Source organism: Talpa occidentalis, unplaced genomic scaffold (assembly GCF_014898055.3).
Source record: "Talpa occidentalis isolate TD23 unplaced genomic scaffold, MPIMG_talOcc4v2.1 talOcc4.12, whole genome shotgun sequence".
Lineage (NCBI taxonomy): Eukaryota > Metazoa > Chordata > Mammalia > Eulipotyphla > Talpidae > Talpa > Talpa occidentalis.
Genome location: NW_023601212.1, coordinates 28,426,974 through 28,440,116, shown reverse-complemented (window position 1 = coordinate 28,440,116; position 13,143 = coordinate 28,426,974). Strand labels below are relative to the sequence as shown.

General features: G+C 37.7%; 1 protein-coding gene across 2 annotated transcripts in view; it reads left to right on the top strand.

The window, feature by feature from the left end:
* The window catches only part of ZBTB44 (zinc finger and BTB domain containing 44), a 54,898-nt gene that overhangs the window by 21,522 nt on the left and 20,233 nt on the right, over positions 1-13,143 (top strand). For both annotated transcript variants that reach the window (XM_037505643.2, XM_037505642.2), the window contains exon 2: positions 9,204-10,277. In XM_037505643.2, the coding sequence (XP_037361540.1) occupies positions 9,260-10,277 (1,018 nt within the window). In that variant the 5' untranslated portion in view covers positions 9,204-9,259. The remainder of the gene's footprint in view (positions 1-9,203; positions 10,278-13,143) is intronic.

Below are 13,143 nucleotides of genomic sequence, written 5' to 3'. Positions count from 1 at the left end.
TAAACCTCATATTTGAAGAGACTTACGAACAACATGTTGAATCTTTATTACTATCCATTCTGATGCTGTCCTGTCATTCTTTTGATAAGCTCATTTCTTGAGTGTTTTATTTTCAGTTACATTTTATAGCAGCTTTTGGATTAGCATACTATACATACTATTCACCCATTTAAAGTAAACAGTTCTGGGGCCTCTCTGGTGGTGCAGGGGGTTAAGAGGCAACCTATGAAGCTATTCGCAGCCACTGTAGCATAAGTTTGATCCCTGGCCAGGGAGCTACCCACATGGTGCAGCAGACCTCACCTGCCTCGCCCACTGCTACCCTCAACAGTGTATTTAAGTCAGTCTGTCTGTTCTGTTCCCCACTCTGTCTCTGGTGGATCCTCTCACCCCCTGCACCTCTGGCCTCTACCCCTGTTCTTGTATGAATAAATAAATCTTTTAAAAAATAAACAGTTCTATGGTTTTTAGTATATTCACCAATATGTGCATTGCCATGGTCAATTTTTAGAACATTTTCATTACCCAAAAACCCTGAACTGTCACTCCAAAACTTTCCCCATCTCCCTAGCCTTAAGCAACCACTAATATGGACCTACTCCATTGCATATAAATGGAATCATTATAATATGTGATCCTTTGTAACTGACTTTATCACTTGGCATAATGTTTTCAAACTTCATACATGTTGTAGCATATATCCATTCTTCATTTCTTTTCTTTTTTTTAAAGATTTATTTATTTATTTATGCAAGCACTGGGTATAGTCAGAAGCGCGGGAGGGTGAGAGAATTCACCAGAGCCAGAGTAGGCAGAAGGACCGAAGTCCACTGTGGAGGGGAGCAGCGGGCGGCAGGAGAGATCTGCGCGCCCATTCTTCCTTTCTTATTGCCAAGTGATACTCCACTGTATGAATAAGCATTTTAATTTGTTCATCAGTAATGTACTTTTGGGTTGTTCGCTTTTTGAGTGATATAAATAATGCTGCTACATGTCTCTCTTTTTTTTTAAGATTTATTTATTTATACAGGCACTGGGTACAGTCAGAAGCGCGGGAGGGTGAGAGAATTCACCAGAGCCAGAGCGGGGAGCAGAGCAGGCAGAAGGACGGAAGTATACTGCTGAGAGGAGCAGCGGGCGGTAGGAGAGGTCTGCGCGCCATGTGGGACCCTCCTCCGGTGGCCGGGGAGCAGCCGGGGATCGAACTGTCACTGCAGAGGCTGCGGGCAGCTTCGCAACCCAGTGCTCAACTGCTGCACCACCTGGGAGGCCCATTTCTTTTTTTTTTTTTTTTTAAGATTTATTTATGCATGCAAGAGCTGGGGTACAGGCCAGAGGTGCAGGGGGTGAGAGCTTCATAGTGGTGTATTAACCCCTTGTGCCCCCAGGGAGGCCTGCTGCTACATGTTTCTATGTGGACATGTATCTTCAGTTCTCTAGGGCATGTCCCTCGATGTAGAACTGGTGAATCATGGTATCTCTAAATATAACCTTTAGAGAAATTTGCAAGACTGTTTTCCAAATGGGTATACCATTTTATATTTTTACTGGCTGTGTGTGACATTCTCTGTTTCTGTATCCTCACCAACACTTTTAAGTCTTTTTCATTCTAGCTATTCTTGTGGGTGTGAAGTGTGGTATCTCATTGTAGTTACTGTATTTTTTTATGTCTTTTTTTTTTTTTTCATTTGTTTCAGGGGTGTTCATAATTGCTTCTTGCAGCATTTTTGTGACAGCTGCTTTAAAATACTTACCTAGTAATTACTTCTGTGACATCTCAGTGTTGTTATCTATAAACTCTTATTCAAGTTGAATGTGAATTATTAAATAATCAGAAGGCAGAGATTGTCAAATTGGGCTAAAAAACACTAGCTATATACTAGATCTACAGGAGACACATATTACATTCACAAACATAAATTGCAAGTAAAAGGATAGAAAAGGATATATCATGCGAACAACTTTTAAGGAATCTGGAGATGGTTGTACTAATATAGATCCTGACAAAAGTTAGTGGGGACAAATTATAATGATAAAAGGGTCTTTTCATCAGGAAGATATAAACATTTTTGTACTTATTAACAGAATACATGAAATAAAAATGGTCAAATAAGAGAAGTAGACAACAATTTGATACTTCAGTGCACTTCTGATATAGTAGAGAACCAGTGAAGATCTACAGGAAATAGACATCATAAGCCAACTAGACCTAGCTGACACCTACAGAACAATCTACTAGGACATAAGGCAAACCCTAATGAATCTGAAAAGGTTGAAATAATGCAAACTGTGTTCTGACACCATAATAAAATTAGAAATCAGAAAAATAGCAGGAAATAGTTTTGGGAAACCCACAAATGGGTGAAAATAATACATCACACTCCTAAATAACCATTGGGTCAATGAGGGAAGCAGAAAATGTTCTGAGGTGAACAAAAATGTAGCTTATTATGTGCAGCTATCAGTATACTTAGATGGAAATTTATACTTGTAAAATGCATATATTAAGAGAAAAAGAAAGATGTCAAATTACTACCCAACCTTTCACCTTAAGAAATGTAAAAAGAGGGCCTTCCCGGTGGCGCAGCAGTTGAGTGCTGGGCTGCGAAGCTGCCTGCAGCCTCTGCAGCTTCGGTTCAATCCCCGGCTGCTGGCAAGGGTCCCACATGGCACGCAGACTTCTGCCGCGCCCACTGCTCCCCTAAGCAGTGTATTTCGTCAGTCTGTCTGTTCTGCTCCCTGCTCTGGTGAATTCTCTCATAGTGCTCCCACACTTCTCACTGTACCCAGTGCTTGTATAAATAAAAAATTTTTTTAAAAAATGGAAAAAGCAAACTAAACCCAAAACAATCAGAAGGAAGGAATAAATAATTATAAAAGAATAACATGAATAAATGAACCATCAAAAATAGAGCACATTTTTTATGTGAATTACATTTCAATAAAGCTATCTTATAAAATGTATAATCTCATTTATTCATTAAAAATTAGCAGTAATTACCTGACATTAGTCAAAACCAAATTCTAATTTTCTCATTTATGTTCTATGTTAGTTTAAAGAAGATATGCACAGTATGGTTGGTTTGTGAACTCTGTCTCTTTTATAAGTTCCCTACTTTAACTTTATTTCTCTTTTATTCCCTTGCTAAGTTTTGAAGAAAACACTTTTTCCTATAAAGTTTATCTGCACCTAGACTTAGTTCGCATCGCAGTGATGGTGTAACTTATTCCTGTTTCCCCTGAATTTTTTCTAAATTGATAGTTGGATCTAGAAATATTACCAGATTTTGTTCAGTCTTTTTTGCAATGTTTTATTGGTCTCTTTTTGTGAAGTCATTAATCATTGACAATCAATGACTTTCAATGAAGGGGGATGCAAACATGTTACCACCTTATTCTGATGGTTCCTTCACATGGTAACCAGAATATTCCTATAAAGAACAGTATTCTTTATTGTCTCCTTGTCTACCCAAAGGTGCCATTTGTATTAGGCTAAATAAATCTTTATTTACTCTCATCAGTTTTCAAAATAATTACCTGGCTTAAATGGGCTCAGGGGAAAAAAAAGTAATTAGTAATAATAAAAAAAAATTAACAGACACCTATAAGTCAGAGACATTCTACAGAGGAGGGGAAAGGAAAGGGATCAAAACAGGGGAAGGAAGAGCACAAGGGACTACGGTGATGGTGCACGGGTGAACTGGTGGTGGGAATTTTACAGGGATTACACCTGAGAGGAGAAAGCAAATATTGCACAAAAATGAACAATGATGTAAAATATATATAAATAAATTTTTAAAATAATTATCTGATTTAATAGCATTTTTTAAAGATGAGGAGTTAATGGGCCTCCCTGGTGGCGCAGCGGTTGAGCGCTGGGCTGCGAAGCTGCCCGCAGCGTCTGCAGCGCCGGTTCAATCCCTAGTTGCCGGCGAGGGTCCCACGTGGTGTGCAGACCTCTCCTGCCATGCCCACTGCTCCCTTCAGCAGTGTACTTCGTCAGTCTGCCTGTTCTGCTCCCCGCTCTGGCTCTGGTGAGTTCTCTCACCCTCCTGCGCTTCTGACTACCCAGTGCTTATATAAATAAAGAAATCTTTAAAAAAAAAAGATGAGGAGTTAATGTTTTTGTTTAGTTTCTGGTGTCATATGAACTCATGTGTTGAAACATATTTCATGTGTTTCAGTTTTATTTCCTATTTTATTTTTGGTCATTGGGAACCTTCTCAAATTGACGAGTTTTGTTTTTGTGTTTTTTTTTTTTTTTTTAAGATTTATTTATGCATACAAGGTACAGGCCAGAGGTGTGGGGGGTGAGAGGACTCACCGGAGACAGAGTGGGGAACAGAACAGGCAGACTGACTGAAATACACTGCTGAGGGGAGCAGCAGGCAAGTCAGGAGAGGTCTGCTACGCCATTTGGGTAACTCCCCAGCTGGGGATCAAACTTGTGCTGCAGTAGCTGTGGATAGCTTCATAGGTTGCGTCTTAACCCCTTGGGCCACCAGGGAGGCCCAAGGTCTGTAGTTTTTCACCTCAGTCACTGTATATATTAAACCATGCCCACCATCAAATGTCCGTTCACCATCAACCACCAACCAATTCAAATAATGTAATTTCATTCCAAGTTTTGTCACAATGTATGGTGTCGCACTGTTTCCAAAATTGTGTTTGTCCATGTACCTTTTATTACAGAGGATGACTATAAGTTTTCCACAAACATGTTGAACAATGCTTGTAATAAATAATGGCAATTATGGAACTTCCCAGTCATCTTCCTTTCTCATATGTCCAGCTATCTATGTATTTATCTATATAGCTATTAATCTGCAGGGTTAGCAGCAATGTGTTTATATATATATAGGGTATCCAAGAGGTAGGTTCTATTATCCCTGTTTTACTGCTGAAGAAATTGAGGTACAGTTTTGTGACTTGTGTAAGGCCATACAGCTAGCTATAAATGGCAGAAACCAAGATGCCGATCTACCATTCTTGCCTCACCGTCTGCTCTCAGCTACTCTGCTATATTTCTGTTCCACAGTGTTAGGCAATAGTAAGCATACTTTCTAATTGGGCCAGAGTTTAAGTGAAGTGTGACACACATTTTCCATCAACTTGGGGGACAAAGAGCAAACATGCCTCAATCTCTTTCCCTTTCGGGGTAGTGAGAGGATGTGGGATAGGGTCTTTAACTCACAACATGCTGATCACGCCACAGAAATCCTTTTCTGATATTTAACTCTTTGACATTAAAGGTGGGTATAACTCAAGGTAGAAAGTTTTCTACTACCCCTCCCTGCATAAGTAGACTTCTACCTCTACTTAGAATGGAGTGTCTGTTGCTTGGTTTCATTTTAAAAACCCTGTAGCACATGTTTTTCAAATATGCTATTTAATCTCTTGTCTTCATACCTCTTCATACAGATGGTCCCTAGATTAAGACTTTCACTTCCCCTGTAGGCATGTTTCCTCCCTGAACCACATGATCCCAACAAACTAAGCTTTCTTGATGGCAAGGCTGTGAAAGAAGTCAGTTTCTGAGGTGTAGCCATTGAATAAAAATCTTTATATGTAGCTCTCCCATTTTCTTCCTCTTTAATCTCATTCTTTATGGAAATCTGCAGGTAATATTAAATTTACTTAGACCAGTCCTGAGCTACCTAGTGTCTCATTGTGATTACTTGTCTTTGGGAAGAGTATATAGAGGAGGCTAATATTTGAACTGTTTTTTTCTGATTATCATCAAGACAGTTATTTCAGCTGCCTTAACTGGCTGTCTTGGCACAGGATTTTACACTTTTTGTTTTTTCTGTTATCAGACAAAGAAGAGCCCCAGGTTGATCATTTTGTGTTCCCATATTAGAATATTGAGTGATCTCTTTATATTCACTTGATTAGAAATCTTGAGATTTTTTTCTTTTCTCCTTGACATATACATTTACCTGCATAGAACATTTGAAGGGATGTCTATGTCATGAATTGTTTGATGTTTGAATTGACATTGCCCTCTAAATGTGCTCACATTTAGAATATTTTACAATGTCTGTTAGTAATGTGTTCACTTTGTGCAGGGAGGCACATCGAGATGTAAGCCTTCACTGAGATAGTGTGTGATTCCATACTAACCCAGAACTGCCTTCTACTTTATCACTTGGCAAAATTCTACTTTCAGTAGGTCCTGTCCTCTCTGATGCCTCTTTTGCCTTCAACATTCAGAAATAAGTATTCCATTCCCTACTGTGGCACACCTCTTAAAGTCTTAGGCATAAGGACTGTAAATTTATTGAGATCAGTGAAAATGTTTTATTTGACCAGTAGGTCTTCAAATAACATCATTTTGCTTAACATTATAACGTTAATGAGGGGGAAAATTTCAATTCCTGGCTGGGACCACTGCCTATGTGGCACTTACATATTTTCCTTTTGTTTTTGTGGGTTTTTGTTTTTCTTTTGTTTTTCTCCAGGGACTTCTGTTCTCACATCCCAAAGATGTGCATGTTATGTTCATTTACGTGTCTAAATAGACCCAGGAGGAGTGAATATGAGTGTGTGTGTATGTGTGTGAATATGACCCTTTGGTGGAAAGGCATTGTGTCCAGTGTTTACCGCTTTGTGCCGTGAGTTGCTGGGTTATGCTCCAACCATCTGTGACCCCACTAACTAGAATAAGCAGATTGGAAAATGAATGTGTGAATATGAACGATTGTTTAATATTAGAGCTATTTTGTGTCTTTATTTAAAAGTTTGGTGAAGTTTCTGCAGCAGTTAGCCTGTGGTAATATTGGTTTAGTTATACATCATTTCGATTAAAGACACAGATTCTAAGAACCTGTTGACAATGTTAAGTGAGGACTTACTACTGTACACGTGTTTCTCCCCTTTAAGTACCTTACATCTAATAAGTCCATTATTTAAGTTTTTGATAATATAAATTAAATCAGCAGGGTATGATAGTACTATTAAAATATATGAAACAGTAAAGTTAGACCCAGTTCTCATTTATCATACCTATCAGACTACAATCCGAGGATTGCAGGGATGTTAATCAAATTTTAAGGTGCACTTAAAGGAATTAGGGATGTTTAGTTTAAAGAAGAGAAACCTGGGGTCTCCCTGGTATCCTAGGGGTTAAGTCTCAGCGCCGTCACCACTGTGCCCTGAGTTTGATCCCTGCCAGGGAGCCAACCCACATATGGAGCAGCAGACTTCTCCTGTCTCACCTGCTGCTCCCCTCAGCAGTGTATTTCAGTAAATCCACCTGTTCTGCTCCCCACTCTTCTCTGGTAAATCCTCTCACCACCACTACCCCACACACACACCTGTAGCCTACACCCCCGTTCTATGCAAAAATAAGAGAAACCTTAAGAGAGTGGATTGTGATTGCCATTTTCAGATTTGAAAAGTTCTCTTGAGGAAAGAAAAAAGTAGACCTCTACTCTGACTTGAATTTGAGTCGAGTAATTGAAACCCCAGGGTTTTGCAGCAGTATGGTGAATGTTTGTTTTAAGAAGTATGTAAAATAAGAGTGAATTCTGTGCTCCTATCAGTCATTCTCTTGAATATTTTGAAAGCTGTTATATATATGCAGACATTCTAAGGATCATGGCTCCCATTGGGAATTCATGAATCTTTGCCTAATACCTCATGTTCTCTTGCATACAAATATGCACACACACATTTCACAAAGATGGGATCACAATCTATATACTCTTACATTTTTTCACTAAATGAGTAATAGAACTACCTTCTTAAATGTTCACTTTTTCCATAATCTTGTATTCATTTAATGCTCAAACTAATCATTTTTCTAGGTCCATTAATAATCATCTTTAATATTCTATATTGGTGGGCCTCCCTGGTGGTGCAAACAGGTTAAGTCTCAGTACTATGAAGATATCAGCCGCCACTGCAGCACAAGTTCAATCCCCGGCCAGGGAGCTGACCCACATGGCGCATGTAGGTCTTGCCTACTGCTCCCCTCAGCAGTGTATTTCAGTCACTCTGCCTGTTCTGCTCCCCATTCTGTCTCTGGTGAATCCTCTCACACACACACACACCCCTCTGGCCTATACCCTAGCTCTTGTATGCATAAATAAATACCTTTAAAAAAAAAAAACACTCTATAAGTGTATCCCCATATTTGCTTTGTTTTTCATTTATGTTAGTACTAACTAAAAAAAATTTTTTATCTTAGATAAAATAATTTATGTACATAGTTGTTTATTTTTGCAGTGAAAACAGTGTGATCTAAGAATCAGAAGGCTCAGATCTTAGTTTTGGTTGTCATTTGTTAGTCATTAACTTCTCTGCAAATTAGTTTTCTTACCTTCATCAAGGGGCTAATATGAACCTCCCTTACTTCACATAAAGATTGTAAAAAGAAGTTAGAAAAAAATACAAATTAAAGCATTATTAGATTTGCTAAATTAAAAGTATTTGAAAATGTCAATTTTTATAGTTTTGGTAAATGTGAAACTTGAACTGATAAAGGCAAGCCAGCTCTTTTAAGGGAAAATTCAGTTTATTACTAAATTTTTTTTTTATAAATTTACTTCAAGAAAGGTGAGTTTTTTAAATATTAGTAATCTAAACAACAAAAATTGCTACTCTCATTTGTTGACCTGTCACAAAGTATCAAATATTTTGCTAAGTATTTACAGCATGCATTATTTCAGCACTTTTAACAACCTTGGAGAAGTTTCCAGTCCTACCCAAGTCTAAAATTTTGATTCTTGACCCCCTATTTACTTATACTATACCCTAAAAGAGGTAGCGAGTACAGGTTCTAGAGCCTGCCTGTCTGGATTTGAGTCCTGGGTCTGCCACTGCAATAGCTTTTTTACTTCAACCAAGGTAGTTAACTCTTCTGTTAAATGAGGGTTACCTACTAACAGATAGGACATAAATCAGCAAATACAAAGCATTTAGACAGTGTCTGGCACATAGAAAGCACTCTATGATTGCCATCATTTACAAATTATTAAAACTATGCAGGTCATTAAAATAGTTTACTGTCTTCACTGCTTCCACAGATTTGGGGACAGTTGGAGAAGTATATATTTTAATATATTCCCTACCTTGAACTTTTCACAGTCATTCAGTTTTTTTATTTAGCATAGTGACTTCATGCAAATGATCTAAATCACCTGCTCTTTTGACCATGAGACCATCAACTAATGGTTTATGTGTTTTTTTTTTTTTTTTAGGACATTTCTGATTCATTTGCATCCTTGAAAAGCATCTGCAGAAGAGGAAGGAAAAGATGGGTGTGAAAACATTTACTCATAGCTCCTCTTCCCACAGCCAGGAAATGCTTGGAAAGCTAAATATGCTGCGAAATGATGGACACTTCTGTGATATCACTATTCGTGTCCAGGACAAAATCTTTCGGGCACACAAGGTGGTACTAGCAGCTTGCAGTGATTTCTTTCGCACCAAACTTGTAGGCCAACCAGAAGATGAGAACAAGAATGTGTTGGATTTGCATCATGTTACAGTGACTGGCTTTATACCCCTTTTAGAATATGCTTACACCGCCACTCTGTCAATTAACACAGAAAATATCATTGATGTTCTAGCTGCCGCCAGTTATATGCAAATGTTTAGTGTTGCTAGTACCTGCTCAGAGTTCATGAAATCAAGCATTTTATGGAATACACCCAACAGCCAACCAGAAAAGGGCCTAGACGCTGGACAAGAAAATAATTCTAACTGCAATTTTACATCTCGTGATGGAAGCATTTCTCCAGTATCTTCAGAGTGCAGTGTGGTAGAAAGAACCATTCCTGTCTGCCGAGAATCCAGGAGAAAACGCAAAAGCTATATTGTTATGTCTCCTGAAAGTCCTGTTAAGTGTAGCACTCAAACAAGTTCTCCCCAGGTATTGAATTCTTCAGCTTCTTATTCAGAAAATAGAAATCAACCTGTTGACTCTTCCTTAGCTTTTCCCTGGACTTTTCCTTTTGGAATTGATCGAAGAATACAGCCTGATAAGGTTAAGCAGGCAGAAAATACTCGGACATTAGAATTACCTGGCCCATCTGAGACAGGTAGAAGAATGACTGATTATGTGACTTGTGAGAGCTCAAAAACTTCCCTGCCTCTGGGTACTGAAGAAGATGTCCGAGTTAAAGTAGAAAGGTTAAGTGATGAGGAGGTCCATGAGGAGGTATCCCAACCTGTCAGTGCATCTCAGAGTTCGCTGAGTGATCAGCAGACAGTGCCAGGAAGTGAACAAGTCCAAGAGGACCTTCTGATTAGTCCACAGTCTTCCTCTATAGGTATAACATCTTCTGTGTTTTTCATGATGCTATAAAGTTAATTCAAGGATTTTTAAGTGCCAATCCAATTAAAAATTTTTGTGGGTCTTTTGGGAAATATGAAGAAGATTAAAACATGGTAATTGGATTTTTTAAATGCTTTTAGTACTATCAGTTTTTTGGTTTTGTTTTTTTTTTTTTCAGCCTACATATTGTGAAGAAAGAATATTGTTTTGACTAAATCTAATGGCACAAAGGCAGATATATTGACAGAAATATATGAATTGTGAATTACTTTCAATGAAGCAAGTATCAATTTAAAAAATCCAATTAGTGTTTTGTTTATTAAAATATTTATTGATAACTTGCTATGTGCCAAACATTGGAGATACATGATTTAAAAAGGCACAGTCCCTGAATCTGAGGATGTAATAGTTTTATTGAGGAAACAGATGTATAAATCAACAATTAGTGCTAATCTAGAGGAATTAACCAAGTGTCAGGTTCATAGAGGAAAGAGCAAGTTAACACTGTATATTTGAGCTGGATCTTAATAAGTATAAGTTTGCCTTGGCAAAGAAATGGCATTTCTTTGCACATGTATAAAAGAGGTGTGGAAGAGCTTTGAATGTTTGGTAAGCAGTGAATTCAGTGCAAAATGATGTGAATAAAACATGGATGCCTGAAAGTAAAGGAAATAATGGGAGACAAGATAAAATATACAGTTGAGTGCTTGTTGTGAAGGGATTGCATTCAACTGCATGTAATAAAATCCCTTCAAAGTGACTTAGACTAAACAGAGTTTTCTCTTTTTATCACATAAAATGCTTAGATAGGAAGTCCAGTTCTGGCACAATGGCTCCACAATATAATCAGTGCCTAGACTCCTTATATATTTGTAGTCTACCATCCTTAATTTGTCCTTTTCACCAATGTACATATGCTGCAAGGTTATAAGATGCTTTCTTCATCTTTAGCTTCATATTCTAGAATAGTCAACACTTATATCAGGAAAACACAGATGTTCCCAGAAAGCCCTAAAATACTTCTGCCAAATTATGTCCTGTGGTCCTGCCTTGCTACAAGGCAATCTGGGAAGACAGGCATATTAGTTGCATATGTCTCTCCTCAAACAAAATTAGAAGAGAATGGATATTGTTTTCAACTAACAGTATCTGCCACAACTAGGTCAAGTAAGCTAATTGTAGTAAGGAATCTCCCTTCTAGGAGTGAAAAATAAAACATTTATAACCATTTTAAGAAAATTTATTTGACATTGGTACTCAGAGGGTTTGGCTGGGCAGAAACTGAGAAAGTAGTTCTAGTACAGTTGTCTTTGTATGAATAAAGATGCTTAGAGTAAAACTATTTTAAAAATGGGTACTAAAAGATTTTATAAAGTAAGACTCATTATTACCTGATGATACAGAATTAATGTAGTAAGGATATAGGAGAGATCAGAATACTCTGGATGACTAGGAAAATAGTGATAACAATTTTATTATATTCTGATATATCTTACAATCAATAATCTTTTACAGTTACAAAGTGAAAATCAATGGAAGGAGGTGGGAACCCAGTTTTAAGAGCAAGCCAAATTACGCTTGGATGATAACCAAGAAATATCGTGGCCAAAGAGCTATTGAAAAGGCAGTATTGTTAAGATCAAAACTGAAGATTTTGGAGCTATTAGCCCTAACACATTGACTCTTAACAGGAAAATTTACGTACAGACACTAAAATCAAAGGACTAAACTTGAGAAATACCTATATTCAGAGAGAATAAAAGCTGACAGAGTAAAAAGGATTTCTAAAAAAAACTGGAGAATCAGGAAGGCCATGCTATCTTTGTTAATTTCTTGAATTTTGACTCTACGAGTTTCCCAGTGCTGCCAAAACATAGTATCACAAACTGGGTGATTTAAAAAGCTAATTTATTGTTTAACCGTTCAGAACAGATTCTGAAATCAAGGTGTTGGCAGGAGTCATTCTTCCTTTGAAGACTGCAAGGAAGACTCCTTTCTGGCCTTGCCTCTCCCTAACTGGCTGTCACTAATTCGTCTTAATATCCGTTGACGTGCTGTGTCCCTCCAATTGCTACCTCATTCTTAATGTGGCTTCCCTGTGTCTCTATCTCTAATTCCAAATTTCCTTTGTATAAGGTCACCACTTATTTGGTGAAAACCAAAGACAAATATAATTCTGGGTAATCCACAGTTTACTATTTTAACAAAGAAATTCATCTTTTTTTAAGATTGAGAATTCTTACATAAAATGATTTTTATGGGAGAGGTAGTTGGTAAGGTTTTAAGAAATAATTTGATAGTTTTCTCAGTAGCCGTAATGAATAGATGAATTATTGAGGTACGTAGCTAGAAAAATGGTAGAATTACAACATTAGACAGAGAAACAGTACAGGATAATGATTAAAAGTTGAGTTTGACAAATCTAGATTCTGCTACTGATTTCTACCATTTAATAGATGTGTGGCTTTGAGCAAGTCACTTAACTGGAGTTCCTATAACCATAATGAAAGGATAATAACTATCAAGTATGTCAGTGCCCTCCAGGAAAATAACTATATTTTTAATATCTGAAAATCTCCATCAGTAATCACAAATACACAGGATTAATTAGTGTGCAACAGGTACATGTAAACCATATGTCCACTGAAGAAGTAATATCTTAGGGGTAGGCATATTGGGAATTTACATGTTATTCATAACAACAGGAGTGAACCAGTTTTTTGTCCTTTAAAATAGATAAATTTGGGCCTCCCCGTGGTGCAGCAGTTGAGAACTGGGTTGTGAAGCTGCCCGTAGCCTCTGCAGCAACGGTTCGATCCCCGGCCGCAAGGGGAGGGTCCCACATGGCATACAGACCTCTC